The sequence below is a fragment of the Typopeltis vanoorti genome, chromosome 2 (assembly GCF_054136105.1).
Source record: "Typopeltis vanoorti isolate ZY-2024b chromosome 2, IOZ_Tvanoo_1.0, whole genome shotgun sequence".
Classification (NCBI taxonomy): domain Eukaryota; kingdom Metazoa; phylum Arthropoda; class Arachnida; order Uropygi; family Thelyphonidae; genus Typopeltis; species Typopeltis vanoorti.
The window spans coordinates 8653848-8681635 of NC_143550.1; the positions used below are offsets into that span (position 1 = coordinate 8653848).

The 27788-nt window shown below is 35.3% G+C and overlaps 1 protein-coding gene across 1 annotated transcript; it reads left to right on the top strand.

Moving 5' to 3' along the window:
* The first annotated feature begins 1286 nt into the window (after positions 1-1286).
* Positions 1287-27788, top strand: LOC150108808 (prolactin-releasing peptide receptor-like). The gene is made up of 2 exons (XM_090414277.1): positions 1287-2922; positions 27638-27788. Exon 1 carries the CDS (start codon positions 1287-1289, stop codon positions 2544-2546), a length of 1260 nt encoding a protein of 419 aa, XP_090270403.1. The 3' UTR covers positions 2547-2922; positions 27638-27788.

The window sequence follows — 27788 nt, forward strand, 5'->3', positions numbered from 1 at the left end:
TTTTGGTTTAAGCGTCCACAAACAAGTCCAGAATTAGAAGTAGTCTCAAATATTTTTCCATGCAATTTGGAATGGTATGAGTCTTGCAGTCTATCAGAGCGAAGGATAAAAGGATACTGCAATAATGTGTTTAAATCGAGACTCAACAGTTTGTTCGCGCACGTCGACAAACATTCTACTTCATGGAATCATTCTACATATTTGTTGTTCATTACTTTAAGAAATCTCTCCGTACATCCGCTACATGATTTATTCACCGTGAATCGTCACTCTATATGAAGAAGAAGGTTTCAGAGCTGACACAGGCAAACAGTCAATTAGAGAAATACGATGAAATGTTCTGTAATAACTTACTCCCTAGCGTGCAAATTTTGAGAGAACGTCGTCTGAAAAATTAAATTTAGACTGATAAGAACATATTAGTCTAAATATCATATCATATCATATCATATCATATCATATCATATCATATCATATCATTTTTAAACGAAACAAAACTAATTTAGGTGTAACAAGTAATATTCCGATTAAAATAAAAATTCTGGGAAGTTGAAGAAACAGAATTTCACGGTTTGCGCTATTCTTTTCGTCTTTGGAATTTCTTCCGATAATCCTCTTGTACACTTTAATTATTGAAATATTAGTAGATTAAGAGTGCTGCTGAAATGGCGTAAAGATGGTGATTATTCGATCCGGGAGTTTGTTCACTTCTCTTCTGTGATTTGAACATCTACACTAGAAATCCGATGGATTTGTTTCGGCGTGAAATTGAAACGAGATTTCTGTAATCGCGCTCTTAAGCCAGCTAAAATATAATGGAAAAAAAAAAAATCAAGATCAGTAAACCAATTCTCTTATTCGCCAAGATACCGCCAATTGCTGTAATTACTCTTTGGAATTTATAAATGTTTGATCATCTTCTAGTTGTCTTCCATGTCTGTGTGTACCAAATTTCAGATTTCATTTCCAATTGCAAGTAACTAAAACGGCCGTTCAGTTCTTTCAATTATCATAAGATCTCTTAATATATGAGTGATTTATTTGTTTGTTTTTATATATCTATAATACTTTAGAAAATTTTTGTTTGAGAACATAACAGATATTATTTGATTATTAGCATTATAAATTATATATTTTCAGATGAATGCTACCGAAGACTGTGCTTGGATTCCGAAGAATAAAGTAGCAGTGCAAAAAATGTCAGAACAGTGTGAATTGTGAAATAAACACTTAACGTAAAAGTGGTGCTAACTTTGCTTCGACTTCAGCTTGTCTAATTGCTCAATATGGCAACCCACATAGTCAATGGACTGTACGTCAGCAACTATGTGGCTTCGGCTATTCGAAATGAAACTTTCACATTTGATTTCGCCAGTTTCACAAACGACTCCAACGCGACCAGAAACGAGGAACCATTGCTTATTCCAGGCGACTATGTCACCAGTCTTCCTGCTGTCAAGGCTTTCTTCTATTGTGTCTACATCATCATATTCATCCTAGGGATCTGCGGAAATGTCCTGGTCTGCTATGTCGTATTCAGAAACCGATCGATGCAGACGGTGACCAACTTTTTTATTACTAATCTTGCGCTGTCTGACATACTGCTGTGTACGTTTGCTGTGCCCTTCACCCCTCTTTATCTTTTCATGCAAGAGTGGGTATTTGGTCGTGTTCTTTGCCATTTGGTTCCCTACGCCCAAGGGGTGAGTGTTTATATATCAGCGTTCACCTTAATGTCGATAGCGATAGATCGCTTTTTTGTGATCATTTATCCCTTCAAACCACGTCTTCGGATTAATATCTGTTTTCTAATAATCTTGTCGGTGTGGGTCGTGGCAGCCTCACTTACTTTGCCCTATGGGATATTTATGGACTTGTTACCGGCTGACGGTGAACGTTGGTACTGTGATGAACGGTGGCCCAACGAGGATGTGCGCAAAGCTTTCGGCTTTTCCACTTCGGTTCTTCAGTTTGTCGTTCCTTTCATTATTATCACCTTCTGTTACCTCCGCGTCTGCTGCAAGTTGCGCGATAGGGCTCGAGCGAAACCTGGAGCAAAATCACAAAAGAAAGAAGAACTAGAGAGAGAGAGAACCCGCCGTACAAATCGAATGCTCATTGCTATGGTCGTCATTTTTGGAGCGTCGTGGCTTCCTCTGAATGTCTATAACTTGGTCGTAGATTTCTACATTCCTGCGTCGACTTGGAAGTATCTGAATGCCTTTTTCTTTCTTTCCCACGCGATTGCCATGAGTTCTACTTGCTACAACCCTTTCCTTTACGCTTGGCTGAATGAAAACTTCCGCAAGGAATTTAAGACTGTGTTGCCTTGTTTTAACAACCAACTGCCGTCCCGTCGCATCAACAGTGCCAAACAAGATAGGACGTGCAATGGTCATGACACACTCCAAGAATCCATCCTTCCGAGGAACAGCTCTTTAAAAGATGATAAATCAACAAAAGAAAAGGCGACTTCGGTCAAGTACATAACAGAAACGGATACTGTGAGGTTGCAGATCGTTTCAAATGAAATAGAAACCATTTAATTATAGATACTAAATCACGACCTTACTTAGTGATGTGTGTGAGTGTTTGTATATTGAACGTGCTGCCTGTGATGTGTTGTGTTGCATTCATTGAAAAAAAAAAGAATTAGTTATCATGACTATCCACAGCACCAAATATTTAAACTTGTCAGTAGAGACAAACTTCGTCAAAGCATCCCTCGTATTTCTATAAAACCGTGCCTATTCTCCTCGACATTGAAGAATTGAGCTTCGTGTGTTTCATGGTTGAAACGTCACTTTAAGAACACTACACCTATTTTCGGAAATGCCAGAAACTGAACTATCTGTTGACTGTATCTACATTATATTGCGGTTTTTGCATGAATTTTAAGAGAAACGGCCATGATATGCGATGGTAAGTTTTGTCCTCTTCAATAGTGATCATTACCATCTTATTACAAAATATAATAATAATAATAATAATAATAATAATAATATAATGCAAGTATTTTATTTACATGACACTCATATACCATACATACATCTTCAAGGCCCACCTTTCCTAATTGGGTTGTGGGGGCAACAGCTGCAAGAGGAACTTCCAATGGTCATGATCCTCTGCCACCAAGCTCAGGTGTTCTGGTGGGATTCCCAAACGTGTCCACCCAAGGTTTTGGATATAATCTATCCAGCGAGTCCTTGGCCTTCCACGTGGCCTCCCACCCTCTGGCTTGGCAAAGAGGGCCTGCTGAGGGATCCTCTTGTGGCATTCTGACCAGGTGCCCGTACCAACGTAACTGTGATCTCTCAACACGGAGAAGCAGCGGTTGAGTATTGAGGGTTTCCCGAATTGAAGAGCTTCTGACTTTGTCGAGTCTTGTCAGCCCTGCAACCCCTCGAAGGAACCATATTTCAGCCGCTTGGATTCTTGTCCACATTCTTTCGGTCATTACCCAACTCTCATGACCATAGGTGAGGATGGGGACATAGACTGTATTGAAGACAGACAGCTTTGCCTTCTGGCTTAACTCCCGCTTCAATTCCATTCTACCGAACGGCCAAGCTCCCGCAATATTGAGCGTCCTAAGCCAATTCGAGTATCTAGCTCTACGTCCCACTTTCCATCACTCGTGAATATGGACCCAAGGTATTTAAACTTCTCCAACTGCCTAATTGGGACTCCACCTACATGTAGAGTGCACTGGGATGATTGTCTTGAGACCACAAATGTTTCAATTTTGGCCACACTGTTCTTCATTCTGGCGTCGGCACAAACAGCTACAAACTTATCCAGGGTCCGCTGGAGGTCATCTGTGGAAGAACTGATCAGAACTAGGTCATCTGCAAAAAGCAGACGTCCAATGCTACATCTTCCAATTCTGACACACTCACTGCCTCGGCTGTGCCTATCAATCTAGTCCATAAATATTATGAAAAGGAGGGGTGACAGAACACACGCTTGGCAGAGGCCAATGGAGACTGTGAAAGGTTCAGATTTTGTGCTGTTTACACTGACACAAAACTCTGGGCATTCATACAGGGACTTGATGGCAGCTAATAGTTGGCCATCCACTCCATAGTCCTGTACTGTTTGCCAAAGCTTATCCCGAGAAACCCGGTCATATGCCTTCTCCAAATCCACAAAATATGTGTAGACATTCTTGGCATATTCCAAAGATTTCTCAAAGACTTGCCTTAAAGTGAAGATTTGGTCAGTTGTGCTTCTACCAGGACGAAAGCCACATTGTTCTTCCTGGAACTTTGACTCAACTATGCTCCTGCACCGTCTTTCTAGCATACACTTTCCCAGGCAGGCTGAGCAGAGAGATGCCACGATAGTTACTGCAATCCTTCTGGTCTCCCTTCTTGAAGACTGGTATTATTATGCCTGTCTGCCATTGCTTTGATGCACGCCCAGATATCCAAGCAGCCTAACACACTCGAGTCAGCCAACCGTCTCGATTTAAGGCTTTTAGCATTTCGGGCCGAATTTCATCATCGCCAGCAGCCTTGCCCGATTTTATCGATTTTATTGCTAAGTGGACCTCTTCTGCTGTGAGACTAGTTATTGCCCCGATCTGCGCCTCTTGGATGTCCACAACTGCTGCGCCACCCGGGTTAAGAAGGCTCTCAAAGTATTCCTTCCATCTGTGAAGGATATCCTTCTCGGTTGTTAAAAGTGCACCATCAGAGGCCTTAATTGTACTCAAAGTGGAGGAACAATATTATCATATTTTTCTTCCACTGTCTCCACTCCTCTTTCCTCACTGAAATGACAATACTTTGCACTCCTCACATACGAAATATCAGAACGGAAGGCCTGAAAGGCCCTCAAATCACCAAAGATTATTGCTGGAAGTAGTCGCTTGGAGTCAACAGTATATAGAGTTTTCAAAAGTGCAGTAGTGGAAGGTGTACTCGTCAGGAGTAGCGGTTCATGCTCACCAAGCAGACAGATGGTTATACGTATGGCGCGGACCACAACCACGCGACTTGAATGACCCTCGTTCATGATCCTTCTGCCATTCGAAAGAATATATACACTCGTTAATTGAATAAAAATCTATAGATTTTGGTTCTAAGAATTAGTTTCTCTATTGCACATCGAACAATGTATAATACGTGCCGTCTACAGAAGCTCGTAGTGAACCAGGTGATCTCTGCCTGTGTTGCACCTATTCACGACCGAGTCGTCTAGGAGGATAATGGATTATGTCACTTGCACATTCTCTAAATATCTGATGCACGAAACACGCAAGTACTTTGCCGGCCATGAATTATCGACGAAATGACTGAATCTCACCCTAATAAACGTTCAACTGTTTGGAGCATGCTGTATGGGCACGTGTTCTCTTTTATTCAGACAAGCCTATTGTGCACTGTCCTCATTTACTCACGGACTGAGGGATGCTTTGCAAGTTGCATCGTGGCTGTAGATTCATAGCGAACATCTAGTTAAACCAGTTGAATAGTAACCGCTGTTCGGTGTGAAATGCAGCCCAATACATTATTAGACGGGTGGTCAGAATTCCAGCGTTATGTCAGTAAAAAAGGTGTTTTTATTTTCCCTTAATATCATTTTGCATTTCTATAATATAACGTCATTACATGTTTCACCATTTAAATACAAATTAGATTTGTTTAAATGAGCCTTTATCGATTTAATTCGTTTTCCTTTAGAAATAGAGGATATTAGAGAAACAGGGTGATAATGCTACAATGTCGAATTCTAAACATTTTGTGCTCACTGCTTTCAACTGGAATTTCAGATCCTTCTGAAATCATAATGTTGGGATATATCTCGAATTATTGTCTCCTTCAATCATTCACCATAACATACTGTGCAATTAACAAATCTTGACTGTGACTGATCGCGAATAGGTATGATGTCCCTTCACAACATTTCGATGCAACTGCGTAACGTAAACTTGAAATCAATACCCATTATGCAATAAAATTGTAGCTACGTTATGCCATGGTAACAGCTCTTCGCTCACTAATGCTGCAAACACTGCAATAGAGAACCTGCGTATCACAAGGGCGTTCGGTACAGAATAGAATTAGGTATTGTTTCTGGGAAAATGCCCATGCTACTCTTCTTAAACATTATTATTATTATTACTTCTATTATAGCCTGTTTTTGTTTAGGAGTGTCCCTTATTTTAAATATATTGGCTATTTTTACTCAAAAAAAATTTTTATATATATTTTAGGGCATTATGGATGAGTATTGAAGGCAATTATAGCAGAATAAAAGAGGGAAAAAATTTGTACATACCTTGTTTTGATACTTCAAATTCCATGTTCCTGCTGAAGGTTGTTTATAACAAGGGGGAAAGGAGCGTGGGTGGGTTGACGTGGGAAGAATAAATTGGAAACCCGGGTTGTTTCTTTTAATACTGTATATATATATATATTATTGTGTTTAAGGGCGCTTTTTGGGGGGGGGAAGGGTTTACTTATAGGAAAACTGGGACAGGGGATTCTTGTAGATTCTTACAGCCGTAACAATAATAATAGAATAGAATTGTTTCAGTTTCCAAGATCAAAGTGTGCAGTGCACAACAAAATAGGAAACTTATGAAAAACAAGAACCATTATTATATCAAACGTCTTCAAATTATTCAGGTGGTTCAAAAGATAAGAAAACAAGATCAATATGATTTACAAATATGTCTTTTTATCTATTCTCTGATAAAAACCTATCAATCGTTGATTATTATTGTTATTATTTTCATTCACGACCCTCCACTAGATGACGCATCCATCGGATATAGATGCGTTTATTTAAATAATACAGTATATCTGAATAATACGGAATAATACGTCTATCTGCCACTACAAATCACATCAAATTATTTTTTAAACAATTTTAAATTATCAATGCACATTTGTACTTAAAGGGATAAAGTTCAGAGTCAAATAAATCAAATAAGTAATAAAATGGCATCTTTTAATGGTCCTTACCAAAATAATGATATCGGGAAGTATTTTACAGGCTCAGTTTGCCAGATTTTTCATAAATTGTATTGCTGTTTGCTCCTAGGTAATTTATGTACTTGGGACGAATAATATGTTCCAAAAGAGCAACAGCAGGGCCAACTGATATTTTCTCCTATTGTTGTTCTTTTGCTCCTCTGGATTCATGATATTTAATTTCCTAATATTTTTGGTTTTGTAATTTTTTATGTAATTGTTTTGTCATTTTTTTTTCTAATATCCTGTTGTCCACTAAGGGTATTGCCTCAATAAGCAATCCATGTTGTTGTTCTAATATAATAATGCCTTGAATATTCGTGTTCCAAATGTCTGAATTTTAAAAGTTCCATAATATCTTGGAATTTTCAGCAACTTTTCGATTATGTATTGCCAAGGTTTCTTTTTTGTAAGGTTGGGAACCATACTACATATAGTTTGGTTTGGTTTGTTGATCCTTTAATATTTAATATTACATTCATTTTAGAGGTTATTCTTGAGAGCAAATATCAAGACTTGTATCTCCTTTCTAGACAGTACTTTCCTAAAGCCAAGAAGTTGTCAACTTTCTCTTCAATATCCTTCAGATGGCTATGGAGTGCTTGATTTTTCAAGCATCCCTATTTTTTTTTTGTCATTTCTTTTTCCGTATACTGCATTTTTACTTAACTGCATTAATTACTTTTTTGTCCATTAACTTCAATTAACATCATTCCGATTTCTTAATGTAATTATTCAACGTCCTCATTTCTTTTTTCTGCTGTTGCTTGACTTGCAAAAATCCAGACCATGCTTTTTCTCTAGGCAGTGATAATCGATCTTTGTCACTACGAGGATGCAAGGAATGGTTTACGTCATCAATTTTCGTGTTTTCCCATCATGTGAGTTCAAATTCGCTGCTGTCCACTCAATTATTCTTGCAGTATATATGATTGCACGGACAGCTCACACATTGATTGCTTTTATAGTGAGGTGCTTTGGCTTTTAAAACTTTTCTGCCTTTTCAACATTCAGAGCTTTCTGTGAGCAAAATATCGCTACTTAAAAAATTCCTAGATATTTGAAGGATTCATTCGTAGCCGATTAATTTGAATCTACTTCGATCTGCAAACCTGGTACTTTTGCTGTCAGTTATTTTGACTAAAGTCCACAATCATAATACTGATGTTTCTCAATAAAGATTCGAACTGTAGTGAGAGCAGTGATCTCTGGATTATTCTGCATAAAACGTTATCTCATTCATTTACAACAAATATATTTTCCCCGATTTCTTTGATTTGATGTTTCATATACAGGTTCAGTTTTTTTATTTTATAACTTCAATCAAGTTGAGGTTATAAAATTAAAAGTTTCATGGATGAAGGGTCAATAATAAAGCATCGTGAAAGGTTCTTCTTTTGGTGTTTATTCTCTATTATTTGAGTTTCACGTTCCATTCCAAAAATTTTTAGATTTTTTTTTTCCGCTGTAAAACACAAAATCAAGTGTTTTCCTATAATCAATCCATGCCACATTAGACTTGATTTCCGTCTTTTCGAATTTCTCAATGATGACTGATGGTAATAATTCAATTCATAAATAAATTCACAAACGCCTTAAATTCTCCAAAAGGAGTGAACAAACCTTTTAGCAATGACTAACTTTTGAAGACTAGTAAGCAACCGATTTGCACTTTTAGCCAATCACTGACAGCTGGTCCAAACCTGTCAATGATTTTAAGCACTAGCAAAGTAGAGTAAGTACAGCAAACACTTGATACCATATCGTGATCCGTCATCCGGACATTATCCATTACTGTCAGAAATAGTTTGAGGTCGGCAGTTGATTTTTTTATTTATTTTTTATTTTATTTTTTTAAATTGTGGGATTAAATAACCGAGTTTCTGGAAGATCAAATCCTATTTGACCTACCAGAAATGAGTCGAGAACCTATTCAAGAATGGATTAGAAAAGGGTCCGCTATCGCTGACCAGAATCGAAATAATAATGGTCTTCCTTCTGACTTCCCAGCGCTAACTATGCAAAAAACATATCCCAAGGGCTACACTGGCCTTGATTTTTAATAATAATAATTTTCATTAATTATGTATGCACAACACATATATTATTAACAATGATGATTATACAGATTTTTACAATGAATAATTATATATGTATACAAATTATATATATAGATTAATAATAGTAACTGTAAATGTTGCTAATATTAATGTTTGTAGTAGTAGTTGAATAAAATTACATTTTATCAGTATACATTATATAACAATAATTCTTTATGATACACATACGTTTTGTTTTTTTAAATGTTTTTTTTTTTTTAAATTATGGGATTAAATAACCGAGTTTCTGGAAGATCAAATCCTATTTGCCGTACAAAAATGAGTCGAGAACCTATTGAAGAGAACCTATTATATGGACTACTTGTATATAGAGGCTAATGACTTCACATCAATTGTTTTAGTATCCCATATGTGGTAATAAGTATTAAAGCATTGGATAAAGTATACCTAGAATACAATTTCTTGGCATCTTAAATTTATAGTATAACCAACTACAAAAAATAAAAAATAAATTAACATCAACTTTTAATCAAGGGTATTTCAGTAATAATTTGTGACACCTTTTAACTTCTTGTATATGAAAATATGACTTCTGCAATACTTCAGCTTCTTCATGACCGAAATTTTTTAGGATTTCCAGGGTAACAAATGGCAATGCTGTATCCAATGAAGTTTTAACTGAGGCTCGGCTATTGCCGTTACCCAGCCTTGACTAGAGCTTTTTAGCTCAATAACACTCCATCCACACAGATTTTATTCATTCAGATGACGGGATAAAGAGTCAAGGACTCAGTCCATCGCCCAGTTCTTTTAACTTTTCTTCATGACCTAGCTGAAAAGTTCTTCAATAAGACAATTAATCATCCGAACCCACTGATCAAGCAAGCTTCAGACTATAATGAAGCAGATTTCTGCAAATACAAGAGACCCAAGTCTCTTGTATTTATATATATTATATGATCAGCTGAACAGTTAATCAGAGTTAATTATTGAGTTCAGCTGATCATATATTATATGATCAGCTGAACTCAATAATTATATGATCAGCTGAACAGAGTTAATCTCACTGCCCTTTCAGGGCGAGCTTAAAGCTCAATAATTCTCCACCCGAAGAACTTTCCTTTTCAGATGGAGGGGAATATGAAAAGCATTTATGCTTCACCCATCAAGTCAGTACCGTTATGCGTTATGCATTGACTTGATTACAGAGTGGGTGGCACTGCCATTTATGTTAAAACCACCTTAAACACAATGCAATAACCAGCCCAGTAGGGTTTCTTATATTTGCTCTCCCTCCTTCGGTCATTCTGTAATATCCAAAGGGATACAGAAGGGAGAATCTTGACGGGAAATTCTGTGGATGTGTAATAATGTAATAATGTTTATGCTTTATGCTCCATCCAGTAAAACAGTTAGACTAAAATTCTTCCAGGAATTACAGCCGTATCTATATATCTGCAATTATACGGGGTCCAGAACATCACAGCAACTGTGGACTGGAATTGTATTGAAAACCCAAATTAGACAAACAGGAGGACAACACATGAGTGGAAAAGTGGATTATGCACAGTTAAAAATATGTCCCAATAATACACAACTAGTAGATATGGAGGATTCCAATCTTCACCTCCAAGCTTACATGTACATGAATCGAATTTATATCTCTTCTTCACTTGTAAATAAGATAATTCAGTTATCCAAGATGTTTATCTTGACATCAACATGTCAGATCATAATCCAGTTCTATTTGAATGCCACTGCAATGGAGCAAGTAGCGATCAGATCTTGGCTATGGAGATTTGCACCAAACTTTCCGTTGATCTTTTCAACGGAAAGTTTGGTGGAAATTTCCAGACCCTGTTTTCAAAGTGAAATAATGTTACATGCAACTGGGATATGTGGTTAAAATTCAAACAAGCAGTAAAACAGAATATGATTGAATGGGGGAAAGGAACAGCTTTCTTCAAACGAAAAACAGTTGAAAGACCTGTATAAAGAGAGAAGCTCGTTGATAGCAAACCATCGCAATGGTATAGAATGCAACAACATTAGTATAAATATTAATATTGAGATAGAAGTGGAAAGGCAGAAAAAAGTAGAAGAAAGAAATTTTAAAATAAGAATACAGGGGCACTTAGCCGGTAGCCGTTCAGCTGAATTCTTCAATAGACAATTCACTAAATTTCGCAAAGAAATGACTATCACTCAAATCTGCGTTGATGGTGAAGACATGTCCACCACTCAAGACATCCTTGACTTCATTCAAAAATACTACAAAAATATGTTTGAAGACAATAGTACTATTGGAAATTATAAATAGTTAATGTTTCTAATGATGTTACTACATTCTATACCACACCCTATAAAGAATGCCAGATAAGAAAATCCCCAGGACCTGATGGTATAGTGATAGAACTTTATTGCGAGGCCTGAGATTTTATTCTTCCTATTCTATTTATATTGTTTAGTTCTTTTCTCTCATCAGGACACATACCAAATGAATTTTTAGCAAGCCATACCGTCTTCATTCCAAAACCTAATAGAGATTACACTTTAATCAGCAGCAGGAGATCTATCTAATACTGACTACAAGATACTTTTCAGCATTATCAATAACAGGCTTAAAATAGCAATGAGATGCACCATTAAAAGTACACGGATTACTCCGCTTATTTAATACAAAAAAGCAGCCAGTAGCAGTGTTATCAGTAGACATCACTCAAGCATTTGATAATGCTCAGCATCCCTTTCTGTTCCACATCGTCCAACAAGTTGATGTAGGTGTAAACTTGCTATCCATTATTAATGGAGCAATTCAACTACCCGCTTCCTAGTTAATGGATTCTTTTCAGACCTGTTCAAAATTCAATAAGGAGTCGAGCAAGGTTGCCCTCTTTGTCCATTGCTCATTGCACTGGTTCTTGAATCTTATATATATATATATATATATTGGTATTTTTTTGAAAATTTCAGCAAGATCAGTGAATTAACTGCTAAATGTAGACAAGACCAAATTAAAAGTGTTTGGAAAGTGGGATCTTGAAGGTATTCCTTTTGGACTAACCCCTAAGAGAGAACTCATTATACTTGGAATTCCTTTCTCCACTTACCCAATATTACTAGTTCAAGAACTTATATAAAAGAACATTGAAACCTTAAAAGAGTGGAAAATTGGCCCACTTTCCTTTTCCTCTAAAGCCAAAGTACTTAAAAGGATAATCTTCCCTGCTCATATTACAGACATCACTGAAGCTGAAGAAAAGCAATTATAAGTAAGCTTGTATAATTTTTTGGTCCAGCCAATACCAAGGGTACCCTAACTGCTTGAAGAATAGCATGTGGCTGTCGTCCTTGTCAATACCATCAAATGGAGGTACTTTAACATTGGAGATCCAATATGTGACATCTGTAACCGATTGGAAACAGCAGAGCATGCATTTTACAGCCGCCCTCTTGCCCTGCGTATTTGAAACAATAAGGTAATGTGTTGGGCATTAAAGTATTTACAAAAGAACAGGTTCCTTTTTTATTTTGCAGTACCTACCACCTCTCAGCAATAGGCAGAGAATTTTGAATTTTATAATTAATGAATTAAAATACCATTTATGGAAAGTTAGGAAGAAACATGGATTCGAAAACCATCAATATGACATACAAATGCTTTATCGTATTGTATTATGGAAATTTTATTGTTCAGTCAGACAATTTTTGTATTCAGAAAGTAATTTTATGTCACTCTGCACGTATGCTAAAATATTATTTTAGCATAGCTGCATGGTGACAGGTGTTTTGTTGTTGGTATTTCATGTGCTGACAGTGCAGTTTGTATAAAGCCAATATTGTCTCTTTGTTCCCAAAAGATCGGCTTTATGATTTTGTACTATAATCATATTAATCTATTTAATCTCTATGCACAATATTTAATTGTGCAAAAAAATGCTAACGTTGTTATAGCGTAACCTAGTATATTTTCGCATAGTGCTTGTATATTACTCTTTTTATGCGTGTAGTCTGTCTTTTAATCTTTAGTGTATGTTAGTTATGGTTCGGAATTTGTTTTGTAGATATCTTATGTGACATTCCAGTTCACATAAATTCCAAGGTATCAAATTAGTCTAAAACCTGAGCTTTGGTGATGGTTCTACTGTGCTGTGTATTTTGTATATTAGAGAGTGGATGTTCGATGGTTATATATTTATTTTCAACTGGTTGACTCATTGGATTTCGGAATAGCTTCAATTTTTTCAATCAGAATTTATGAGGCGGGTTTGGAAAGTTCTTTTAAAACACCTAGAAAAGAATGTTTTTTCCTATTTTTATTTCATATGAAAAAAAAGTTTTTTTCCGAAAATATCTTTTCTTTTAGAATATATAAGTAGACATAAAATTAATCAATTTTTCTTCTAGGTGTTAATCAGAACTTTCCATACCACCCCTCGTAGGTGAGCTAGTCAGTGAGCAGATTTCTGTCATGGATGTTTGTTTGGGCTATGCTTACATTATTATAGATGGATGATACAGCTGTATCGTCTGCATATTGGAAGATCTTGCCTTTGAGAGGTAGTTGGTTAACATCGTGTATATAGATACTAAATAGGATTGGGAAGAGCACAGCACCCTGTGGTACTCTACAGGTGACCCGTAACTTTATACTACAGAATGATCTGATGCATGCAATTTGTTTTCTGTTTTGAAGGTAGTTTCTAAACCACGTGTACACTGGCATACCTATTCCAACATGTCTTTGCTTTTCTAATAAGAGTTCAGTAGGAGTTTGTTGAATGCTTTAGTCGATAAAGACTACGATAACAATTTTGTTTTTAACTAAGGCGGCATTAATTAAGTATGTAAAATTTTCCAAGAGATGTTGTTCCCTTATTCTTCTGAAAACCGTACTGTGTTTTGGATTATATTAAAGTTCTTTGTACATGTTGTGAGTTTACTTAGTACGATCCGCTCCATAATTTGATTGATAATTGGTAGTGAGCTATACAGTAGGGCTGCAATTATTGATTAAATTTCTTTTTCCCATGTTTGTATGCAGGTGTGATTATGGCAGTCTTTAGCAAATTGACAATTTCTCCTGATTTTATTCATTATTTTTAGTAAGTTCGGGTCTAGGCTAGCTGCATGTTGCTTGATATCTTTAGGTCTCATACCGATATTTTCTGGTTTTATTTGATGTATTACAGAGACAATTTCTGCTTCTTTCATGTTCGGGAACTATAATGTCTGTTTTACTTGTGATCAGAGTGGAAGATTGCATTTTATGTGTCGTGGGATCTTTCTCCGTAGTTCTTGAATGGAGTCCACAGAGCACTAGTTAAAGTTATTTTGTAGTTGAAGAACAGATTTGGCGTCTTTCATGAAGCTGTGTTTTATGGTATTGGAATGTTTTATGGCAGTGGCATTGGAACTACATTCTAGCATCTCGTTGATCAGATACCAGGTTTATTTCGCTTTATTTTGTGCTGAGGTTAATTAGTCTCTGTGGTGGTTTCTCTTTGCATTTGTTATATGATATGTGAGGCTTTTTCTTGATATATTATATTCTATTATATTATATTTCTATCTTATATTCAGTTTTAAATATTCATCATTTGGACGTCGCTTTAATTGTTTCCATAGAATACCCTTTTTGTGTATACTTTGGCTTATATTTTATATTAACCAAGGATTTTGGCCTTTTTTTTTTTGGAGCGAATTCTGATTTTTCTTTGTAGCTTCCTTATATATTTCCTCCAGCGTGATTTTAATGTTGCTGTACGAAATATCCATTGAGTCTGGTTACGTCATGTGTTTCGCGTCAATCGTTTTCTTATTTCATGGTTAAGTATTTCTCCTACTATTATTGTTTTGTGTTGCAATTCAGATGCGGAGCATTGCAAAGATTTTTTCTCAGTTGGTAGGTTAAGAGCCGTGAAGTAATTGCCTGCTGCTTTGCATGTTATGACTTCTGCGTTGTAACTATTTGGTAGTGCTCGAATGTCTATATTTAGATATATAAATTCCACTAGCAAAATTTCACAATCTCCATATTAATGTCATTCATAGTTAGAGTGAGAACTGGGATGAGCTGGCGTCAGGATAATTTTGATTAGTTTTTTGATTAGATAAATTTGAAATTATTATATTAGTAATCTTCTTTAAGAAGATACACGTTTATCTAGAAGATTCCTTGACCTTCTTACTGTTAAACAAAATTCTCTTTAAATAGAATAAAAATGATCCATCCATTTATTTGTCCACTGGACCTCCCCAGATGCCGTATGGTCACTCCGATGCTCGGTGACACGCCACACCAACATGATTGTAGACATTCATATAATAACTACAAAGTTTAAAAAATGTAAATATTTGTTTGATAATTGAAGCAAAAATTTCAGTTATAAACACAAAAGTCTAAATCATCCTCCAAATTAAATTTGCATGCACACACGCACTCACGCACACATACAAAGAATATGAAGTGAGCTTAGAATTTATTTCCGTTTTGATATTTAAAAAAATGTTATTGCTGATCACTTACGTATTGGGAAGGCTGAGTTTATTTCACTAGAAGTAATTTTGTGATCGCAGGAATTGAGGAAAGTGTACATCGAAGAACTCCTTCCGTTAGCCTATTTCTGAGCTTGTTTATTTATAATTTGAAGCAAACTTGAAAAGGCAACATCTCCTTCTTAAATCGTACACATACCAGCCACTGAATTAGAAACTTTATTTAATACCGTGTTGGACTTTCTTTAGCCCGAATTACAGTTTGGAATAGATTCCATGAGGCGTTGGATTGCATCTACGTCTACAACATACCAGTCGTTCACCAGACAGTCCTTTAACTCAGCGCTTCCTAAACTATGGGGCGCGACCCCCTTTGGGGCCCTTAGTTTAGTTAAGGGGACCGTGAAATAATTAAAACAAATTTAAAATGTTTTAAGACTAAATAGATATATTTATCTTAAAAGAAACGTATTGTTATTTTTTATATATAAATAAAAAAATCACACATTGGTGTTGGCTCACAAATCTTGCTTCCTGCGTATTTCAGCGCTTAATGAATATTAGTAAATATATGCTTATTCATATGTTTAATTTCAAAGGTATTGATAAAAAGCACAAAAAAAATTTACAAACGCAAAATCTTGGGCTCATTTAAAACGGCCAAGATTATATATCTATCTATATAAAAATATAAGATAATGTGCCATGTCAAATGTGTATGTAAGGTGCTAAAAATGTTATATTTGCATTTGATTTTTGAAATATTCGCTGTGTGTGTTTTGTATTGAATATAAATATAATGAATGCTATACAGCAAAATACACGAAATGTTCTCTGGCGAAGCTCTTGTTATGCATGATATTGCGAGCCCACTTGTTTCAAGTAAAATATTGGTTCTTATGGAAAAGTGTGGATGGCAAGTGCTTCCTTACCCCCATCTCCACAGTCCACATCACAGGCTTTCCAGACTTCGAGGTCTGTTCCTGAGTAAAAAGAACCGCACCGTAGAAACGCTTCTCTCCCATTGATGAGGATTTCTGCAAAAATGACTCCCTCTGATCAAACGCTGCAGCAGGAAAATTTGCTGGCAGGAACATGAAATTTACCACAAGATAGAGAAGTGATAAGTTGGCAGAGAATGGAGATCATATCGAAGGCAGATGAGTTTATTTTGTTAAATAAATGTTTAGTACAGGAATACACTGCAGAATTGTTGAAATAATTCTGGTATTATTATCTTTTTAAACCCACTAATATTCTAATATATTCCATCATGGTTGTATAGCACTTCCGCTGTCCGAGAAGAGATTGCTGGTTCGACGTCTTCTACAAGCATGCATGTTTGCAAATATCTTTATTAGATATATGAATTTCATGATCCTGTGTAAAACCATACTACCCTTTGAACGGTTACGATAATCGTAAACATTTTAGAGGATTTGTAATTTCTTATTTTCTACTGGTCCTGTATTTTCTCTCTACTGTTCTACACTGTTCAGTATCCTTAGTCATTTCGTTTTAAAATTTCTTATAAAAATAAAATTTAATAATATGATAATTTAATAATTTAATAAAATGATAATTTCCATACTCTCCATCAGGAGATTCTGAGAATCTGGAATCTGAGATTTTCTCGAAATTGATTTTTCCACCAAGTAGTCCTCGCTCAGAAACTCAAATATGCATAATAGGGGATCACACACACACACACACACACACACACACACACACACACACACACACACACACACACACACACACACACACACACACACACACACACACACACACACACACACACACACACACACACACACACACACACACACACACACACAATCTGGTACAGTCAGTCATATTCTTTGTTAAAAATATGAATAGGGTGTTACACACTATATTGCAGGAGAATGTCATCAACATACATTTTAATTTTTTTTAAAATTTCGATATGTAAGCAATTACGTTCTTCAACTGCTTAAGGGATATACTGATATCATTTCCAGCTAGATAGAGCATTCCTAACTATCTGGTTCCATCCGATCCTTCCTAACCACTTAGCAGGTATATGCTTGAAAGGTGCCGATTTCCAATACGCAATCCTCACCTCTAGCTACAATTACTCCAAAAATGTTAGTATGCACAACAACAACAAAAAGCATTTTAAAAGCGTGAGTTTCGAATTCGCGCTCGCGAAACTTCACATTGAACTCCCGCTCCCAAAAATATGACTCTAAATCACAATATTAAATATTGCGATTCAAAACTTTACGATTGCGGTATATTAATTTACTCTATCTTTTAAGCTACGAAACTGCCATATATATTTCCTCTATACAGAAAGAAAAATCTGCATTTTTCAGATGAAAAGGAAACGCAAAAGCCTTTCTGTACTGTCCATATTTGTACATGTTTCATGTACAAAAATTGTTTTTGATCATGGAATATGACTTGACAAGATCACGAAGTTCTATGTTTCTGTGCATTATTTGAAAGTAACCTAATGTCATCTTCTTCTCTCTTTTTATGGAGAACAAGAAACAAAAGTGGATGATCATTATAACACCGTGTGCAGACAAAAGCAATTATCTTGAAGAAATATTTATTCTGAATAAAAAACGGAGTCCTCATGGTTTAATTAGCGAGATGACCTGTCTTTAAAATTTTTAAAGTTGGGCCGTTTTGTCGATTGACGTTTATTAAATTAATCATTTCAAGGAGGAAACAGCATACAAACTTCTTTTCTTGTACCCAAGCATGCTGTGTGAGACGGAAACCAGGCTATTCCATTACCTGCTGTGCATGACACCTACCCTTCCAGAAAACACATTCGCCAGTTTTTTTATTCTGTTATACGTTTTTAGAGTACATGAACTAAAATTTAACTTAAAAGGCAACGAGAGTTTGAAATTCAGAAGTATTACATATTTTTATCTGTTCCCAAAATAACAACCTAAGTTCCGTGGACATATTTCTTGACTTTGTTAATCCAACAGTTGCTCACAGAAACACCATCAAAAAGAGTGTGCTTCCACTTACATCAGAATCCGGACTCTTAAACTCTGATAAAGCAATGAGATTATTGATTTTCTCTGAGGGAAGTCGAAATTGGAGGATGCGGGGGGGGGGGGAAGCATGACGGTTGTCAAATAGCGAGATGTCTGATCTACTTACTCATTAATAAATCTTTAGTATAAAAATGCTGATATTTCTTTTAACGGTTAAGACATGCTAATGTAAAGTTTTCTGTCTAATGTAACCAGCGACTCTCCCCCCCCCCCCCAGCATTTTGCTCAGTTTATAGTAAAACTAAAATGGAAGCCACTTTGAACTTTATCCATGACATACCATGATTTAAAAAAAAAAAGTAATTGTAAATGTATAGAAATAGCGGATATTATAAATCTATGATTATTTCAGAACCAAATAATCGAATTCGAAACTTTGCTCTCTTGTTAATTCTGAAGCTTTTTAGGTTTCGAGGTCATGCAATTGGCTAGGAAATAATCATGGATTTGTAATGTGCTCTCTATTCTGTAACTATACGATGACAACTGGAAGCTTCTTAGGCTTTTTCCTCTTATTGTAAATAAACAAATAAATAAAAATGGAGAACTCAAAGAATCTGCAAGTTCTCTTTAAACGCATCACTGTCGGTTATGCACTTTATTGTTAATGAAGATAAATTTGAAAGAGCAATGTGGTTCATAAGGGGAAAAGGGGGATAAAGCCAATAATTCAAAGTGCCACCAGATATTAGCTTACAATTTTACATTTTCTTTCCTGCGTACTACAAAACAAAACAAAATTCATCGTGTGTATATATATATATATATATATATATATATATATATATATATATATATATATATATATATATATATATATATATATATATGACAGAATGATCATTGACTCGGTTAACATACATAGTTTTATGAAAAAAATTGAATGACTAGAACCGAGATTTAATTAAAAAGGTTTTAATATAAACACACTACTAGTTTTGGCCTGTAACAGCCTTCTTCAGGTGACATTATAAAAGAAAAAACACTAAACATTGAGGGTTAAAAGACTATGAACAACATAGACAGTCTTTATACATAATTAGCATTAAAACGTTGTAGTTGTATTTGAAGCTGTTCTTTCATTTGTTGCATTGTTGGGAGAGTGCGTGCTTGCTGCATCACGTGAACGCCAATACATGATTACAGCTGAATGACTATCTGGGAGGTTGTAGCTTAAGTTGTTATTTAGATGAACAGGATTGAAGATGATTTCTCTCGATTCCACAATTTTTCTCTCTATTTCGTCACTGCAACGGAAGATGTTTGTAGATTTTTCCCAGCAGACTTTGTGACTTTGGTTTTCATCATTAGGATTAGCCGAGAAGAGGATATGACTTGATAATGCACTTGCTCGCTGTCTCTTGTAAGTAATGTCTCTCATATGTTCTTCCATACGCATTTCGACAGATTTGTCTGTCTGCCCGAAATAAGGAATATCGCAGTCATATAATATTTTATATACGCCAGGGTATTTGAGTTGATGATGACAAATGAACTGTTTACAGAAATAAACCATCTGAAAACTTCTTTCGAAGTTAATGGATATTCCAAGAAAATCATTAACAAATTCCTTCTTAATCCTCCCAGACATCACTCAGAAGAAACAAATAGATTCAAAAGCAATATATCTATTCCTTACATAAGTACTGTTTCACATAAATTAGCAAAAGTTCTAAAAAAATACAATATCAGAACCTTGTTCACTCCACTTCCAAAGATCCGTTCCTTAATTAGCCACCGAAAACCTTGTCATCATCAACTCAAATACCCTGGCGTATATAAAATATTATGTGACTGCGATATTCCTTATTTCGGGCAGACAGACAAATCTGTCGAAATGCGTATGGAAGAACACATGAGAGACATTACTTACAAGAGACAGCGAGCAAGTGCATTATCAAGTCATATCCTCTTCTCGGCTAATCCTAATGATAATAACCAAAGTCACAAAGTCTGGTGGGAAAAATCTACAAACATCTTCCGTTGCAGTGACGAAGTAGAGAGAAAAATTGTGGAATCGAGAGAAATCATCTTCAATCCTGTTCATCTAAATAACAACTTAAGCTACAACCTCCCGGATAGTCATTCAGCTGTAATCATGTACTGGCGTTCACGTGATGCAGCAAGCACGCACTCTCCCAACAATGCAACAAATGAAAGAACAGCTTCAAATACAACTACAACGTTTTAATGCTAATTATGTATAATGACTGTCTATGATGTTCATAGTCTTTTAACCCTCAATGTTTAGTGTTTTTTCTTTTATAATGTCACCTGAAGAAGGCTGTTACAGGCCGAAACTAGTAGTGTGTTTATATTAAAACCTTTTAAATTAAATCTCGGTTCTAGTCATTCAATATTTTTCATAAAACTATGTATGTTAACCGAGTCAATTATCATTCTGTCATATATATATATATATATATATATATAAATAATGAAAAATATGAATTAACAATGAACAATAATTTAAAGAAAAGGCGTATTATTTGTACTTCATAATAGACAATTCACTATGCGAAAAATATTCAGTTAACTTGTGAAAAATTATTATTTCACGAAAGAGCTCTTATTGAACAACATGAATTAGGACAAAACATATGCACATCAGCACCTTGCCTGAATAGGCAACAACATACCACAGAAATATTAGTATTTTTTCTACACACACACACACACACACACACACACACACACACACACACACACACACACACACACACATACACACATATATTGCTCGAAGACAGGATCAGCGATGGACAAAAGAAGTTCTAGATTCATTCCACGAGACGAAAAACGACCACGACGCCGACCTAAATCACGGTGGATTGATGGCTGATACGATATGATAAATATATATATATATATATATATATATATATATATTATATGGATTAAAAACCTGCCATGTTTTTAATCCATCTGACTTGAGTGCTTCTAGATGTTTTTTTCAGTTTTGGGGATGGCGCCTATTATTATGGGAAAAACTTTCGTTTTCTTTTGCTAAATTCGTTCAATTTCGACTTGCAACTCGCGATAATTTGTCATTTTTTTTCAGTTTCTTTTTCGTCAATTCGGCTATCTCCTGGCACTGATATTTCGATAAATAGAACGCCCTTGTTTTCATTTTTTTCAACCACTTATATCGGGTTTGCTACATTCCAAGCTCTTGTCGGTCTTGATTTTGAAATCCCAGAGTATTTTAGCGTTTTCATCCTCAATCATTTTTTGGTCAACTTTATGCTTCCAATACATACTTCCTTTAGATACTTACATAAATGCCAGTGAATTTTCTTAGCTACATTATCGTGCTTTTACCGGTACTCAATTTGTGCGATTTTGCTGCACCTACTTATAACGTGGTCTACCGTTTCTTCCTTCTCTTTGCACAATCTGCATTTATTGTCTTCTTGAATTTTTTGTATGTTTATAGAAGACATCGGTTTACAGAAGATATATAGAAAACATCGGCGCCGCCCAAGCGCCTATATATTTACTTTTAATTGGTCCATTTTGATAAGGTTATACTGGCGTGACAGCTGTTTCGAACTGGTTGGTTGTCTTCAGAGACCAGGCAGAAACATTAAGAACCTAGGGCAACTCCTAAATGGTAAACTTCTTTAAGAAACTTTCATAGTTTCTACATTCGGTTTTGAAATAATGCTGGATTTAATATCCACTTGATTTACATAAATAACCATTTTTATGTTTAATTCCGCAATTTCTTCTCTTTCAGAAACCAGCATTGTTTTCCAATTTTTCATGAGGGTTATCAAAACTTTTTTGTAGGTTTTGTTCGCTAATACTGAATAGTTCTGTGCATTTTAAAATCCAACTCTGAGCCATTGAATCAAACGATTTTTTATAATCTATCCAAGCCATGTAAGGCTGGTTTTTCTACGTTTGCAATTTTTCAAAATCATTTTATCAATCAGCAATTGGTGTTTTGTGCCTCTCGAAATTTTGCTGCTACTTTTTTGCTCAATTGGAAAAAAATAATTTGCTCTAAGATAGCTGTATATTTTGTCAACTAGTATGCCTGTGAGTAGCTTAAAAGTTGTTGGCAGGCAGGTTATTGGTCGGAGGATTTCTGGGTTTGAACATTTTTCTTTATCCTTTATGATCAAAAACGTTTTGCCTGCTGTGAGCCACTCTTCTTTGCTTTGTTCTTCTAAAACATCGTTAAATTGGTAGCAAGGCTTTTCCTGTAAGCCTGTCGGTTATTTCAGCCAGTAGCCGTGTAATTCATCCTTACTAAGAGTTGACCAATTTTTTCATTCTTTTAGCTTGCTTTTTAACCATTTCAGTTGTTATTTTCAGTTGGTTCATTTTTCGTTCTTGAGATTCGTTCATAATTTGTTCAATTCACTTTGCCTTATAGGGTTGTCCCATAGGTTTTGCCAAAATTTAAGTGTCTTTTCTTCGTCTGTAATATTTATATTTATATTTTCTTAAAGATTATCATTCCTGCAGCTATCGGTTTTCTTGTAAAATTGGTGCTAATTCGCGCGAAACATCAGATTTTGCTTCTACTGTTCAATGTATATTGTATCTTCTTATTTTAGCTGCAGCTGCAACTATTTTTTTGCTTCAGTTCCTCTAGTACTTCATCAATAGGTTTTCCAATATTTATACCTCTTTATGAGGTTATTTAAGGTTTTTGTGTTTATCTGCTTCTTTTCCTTAAGGTGTTTCAAAGTGCTGACGTCGGCACTAAGTTTAAGAATTTTATTCTCTAGCCGATACTTCCACTTTGGTTTCTCAGAATTACTGCTTTTGGGTTCACTAATCTTATAGCCTAATTCAGATATTACTACGTAGGCTATCGAGAACATAAGATAATTCGTTTGTCGAATGTTTCAGTAGGAACTAATCTACCAATAATTGTCCAGACACCCCTATTATTTGATTTGGAATTTTGTTATAGAACGTTATGGAATTTTGCTATTTACACGCCATTCCAGGCGTGTAAATAGCAAACAAACCAGCGTCAAGATAGTAGGAAGCAGTACTTCATCGTACCAGTTCAATACAGATGGTATGGCAACACAACGAGAATCGTCACGTCAAGAATATCGAGAAAAGGAGACTAAGGCTTTTAATGGAATGCGTAAGATGGAATTTAACCACATGAAATTGTTGAGACCAAACATCTTTTAATCTAACTTTTTACTTCAGACCTACTATAAACAAGACGGTGGTCTTAGTCCGTGTAGTGAAATTCATTATATATTATTATTATTATTATTATTATAAACACATACATATAGCTTAAAAGCTTATATATATATATATATATATATATATATATATATATATATATATATATATATATATATATATATATATATATATATATATATATATATATATATATATATATATATATATATATATATATATATATATATAAATTTGGCTCTATAGTTGTTAATTTCAATCTCAGATGCAGTTCAACATCTATAATGCGATTCCTCTTCTTCGTCTTAATATCTACAAGGGCCGAAAATCCAACTTCACACAGATATGAACTTGGAAATAGAAAAATGAACCTTAGAGCTTTAGCTGTTAATTCATTCTGTATTTGTAGCCAAAATGATGATAACGTATTATCGCTGTATTTATCTTTGACCCTTTGGCATAAATTTGTTTATATTGAAAGGGTATCTTATCCACTCAATATTAATGTCCAATTCAGGGAAATACTTTTCTATATTCATTTGTAAGCTTTCTAAATGCTGCATGATAGTAATTTTCACATCATCATCAATTTTTTCATTTGAACTTGCGAGCAATTCATGAAGCAATGGAAACGCGTCAAATTCTCCATTACCAATCCGCTTTTGCCATAACTTCATTTTTGCCAACGTGGCGTTCACTTTATCTTGGACATGAAATATAGAAATTTCCTTGCCTTGTAAAGATAAATTAAGACTATTTAATACAGTAAATATATCTACCAGGTATACTAATTGACTGAGCCATGTGCACTCGCCTCAACATGTTAACTTGAAAAAAAAAAAGAGTTAATATACACAATCTACCAATAATTGTCTGTACATCCCTGTTATGTGGAGTTATGCAACATTCCAGACTTCTTAATAACACAGCAACCAGTGTACAGACAGTAGGAAACAGTATTTCATCATAGCAGTTGAATATAGATGGTATGGCAACACGACACGAACTCAGTGACTTCAAGAGAGGTATAATCGTGGGCCGTGACATTGCTGGCATGCCCATACGGTGCCGTTGGCGCTCAACTGGAGCATCCAAAATCTACAGTTGGCGATGTAATCCACAAAGGAAGACGTTCTGGCATCACTAGTGCAGAAAAAACACTCAGGGAGGCATCCTTAAATGACTGACAGGGACAAGAGGTTGTTAAAACGGGTGGAACGCAAACACTGGCTACAATTGGCACACAGCATCCCCGATGAGTTCCAGAGCGCCAGTAACACTATGGTTATCACTAATACTGTACCTAGAGAACTTCATTTAGTGAATTTCCACGGAAGAGCAATGGTACTCTGGGGGCAATGAATCAAGGTTCACCTGTTTTCAGTCTGATGGCAGGGTGTGAGTGTGAAGGCAGCCTGGTGCATGCTTGTTACCACAGTAAAGTTTGGTGGTGGAGGAATAATGGTGTGGAGTGCATTCAGGTGATTTGAGTGGAGCCACTTGTCGTTGTCTGTGATTCCCTGAAGGCAGCTCAGTACCTGATATTCTGAATAATCAGGTGCTACCTACACTGTGTTTTATGGAACGGATCCGTGTTACTATCAAGACGACAATACCCATGCTGCAAAGCTTCAGCTGTTATGGAATGGTATGAAGAGAAGAGTGTTCATTTTGGCAAAATTAGTAATTTTCTACAGGTTATTATATATCAATTTATTATTTTATTTATTATTTTTATTTTTATTTATTTATTTTTATTTTTATTATTTTTTTTATCAAGACTGGAAAGTTTTCTGAGCGCTTATGAAGATATAACCTCCTGCATCGAGATTGCCTTCGTTAGCACTACCATAAAACCGGGGTGTCAATAAATTTTTGCCCTGAGACAATTGTTGCGCTTAGACAAAGGGTTTTTGACCCCTTTTTTTTTTTATGAGAACCAACAGTTCGAAATAACTGTCTGGCCAGTGAAATCTAAATGCACTAATAAAAAGAAAAAGCAAATATATGGGCTCGTGGACTGAGTTCATGTCTTTTAAATAATGCTAACCATTGCAATCCCCATCTGAAGCTTACATTTTTAGACAGATTCAAATTTATGCATCTGTTTAAAAAAAATAAATGGATATATAATATCACTTATTTCGAAATATACCTATAATAAATTACCCGGCAATATAAACGTTGTTGTTTCTTCCGATTACGCATGTAAAAAATATCTAACAATGTCGAGAAACTATTTTTTAAAATTATTGCGAATTATTATATTTCAGGCACATAAAATAAAATTGTTTAGCAGAGTTAAAAATAATAAATTATATAAATCGTCCCTGGTTACGCACATTTGCTATATTCATTATAGCAAATCCTACCTTGCATATTTTATCATCATACATCGTAGATGTTTCTCTTATATTGTACATCACCCCATATTGTAAATTTTGTCTCATTTGTACACAGTATTAATAAGGCAGTAGTAATAAACTCCTTTCACTTCAAATCATTTCGATTCAATTCAAATCAAGAATATTTCTTACTTTGCCAGAATGATCTCTTTATTTCAATATTGAGAGTTTCTTAATATATCCGCCGTTAACGATGAAATTCGATTATATGATAAAATAAGGAACCATAAAAATTCTGTTTATTAAACAAAGAAAACTTCGTACTGGTCAGGTATTGTTACACCTGATTCTTTCTTTTTTTATTTTTCTTTCGTGTGTGTGTGTGCGAGCGTGCGTGCGTACGTAGGAGCACATGCCAGTTAATCCGCTTAGCTGTTTTACTGAGTAGGATTAAGATCCTGCTAATGGAAGTGATTGCGCCTCCTTTTTTACGTTAGAATTCATACGAATGACTGAATTACAAAAAGATTCGTTAATGAGTTTAAGTAAGAATAGACGAATAAACTGAAACGTTCATTGTAATCACGAAAAGTATTGATGGGCAAAATTAAAAAAAAAGTCCAAAGAATTAAACCATTTCTTCTGAAAAGCGTATTAGGTTATGTTTCGTGTTTCTGACATTTAAAGCTGACAAGCTGCAAATTGAAATTATTCATTTTTTCTATAATGAGGATTTATAATATTATGGTCTCTAGATCTCTGTTGTGCTGTATTATATTATAACCAACAGAAAAGCGAAGATTTTCAACCATCTTCGGGGATAGGATTGTCATAAATAAACAGATTTTGAGTTGAATGAATTCGGCTGCACTATAATAATAATATTTATTATTATTTTGTGTCACATCCAAGGAGTCCAATGACGCATAGAGGAAGGGTACAACAGGAAATAATGAAATTGTTACGCGGTTGTTTGTTGGCCCAATGGTTATCTGGCTTTGGTTGCGGCCATTTGCGTTTTCTGTCTGTTCGTGGTCTGTCTCATTGGTGTTGTTGGCAGCCCTTTGTTCCTGCATTATTTCATGGACTTCGCTGACAAACAAAATCAGCAGGTGGACTACTTGTTACTATTAACATTCGGGAAAAGTTTTCATCCTGATTATCTGAAAATACAGACAAGAACAATAATGTGATGATCCACTCGCGTTTTATCATTTAACTCTCCCCCCGCCCCCCCCCACACACATACACGCACAGTTTAGTCTGTATTGAGTACAGGTGAAGAGGTTTACGGAACTGGATTCTTGGATTTTTCCCTTTAAGAATAACATGTGTGCCTTTCTATCGAATGATCGGTTCAATAAATGACTTTTCATTGCAGTTGTAATAAATTTAATCAGTGTGTGTTCAGTTTTGTTACGATTTGCAATTCGTTCTTGGCTGCTTTTTTAAATGGCTAATTTATCAGCATTCCTTGTAATGCCCTGTTTTTCCATTTTCAGGTATCTGCTGTTTCGTATTAAAGGACCTTCACAAATTAATAGAAGAGGAGTACGGTAAAATATCGCGATGTGCAGAAAAGTGTAAATACATCATCAACCAAACAACCGAGAAGTCTTCACCCACGATAAATACTTATATATTTAATTACTT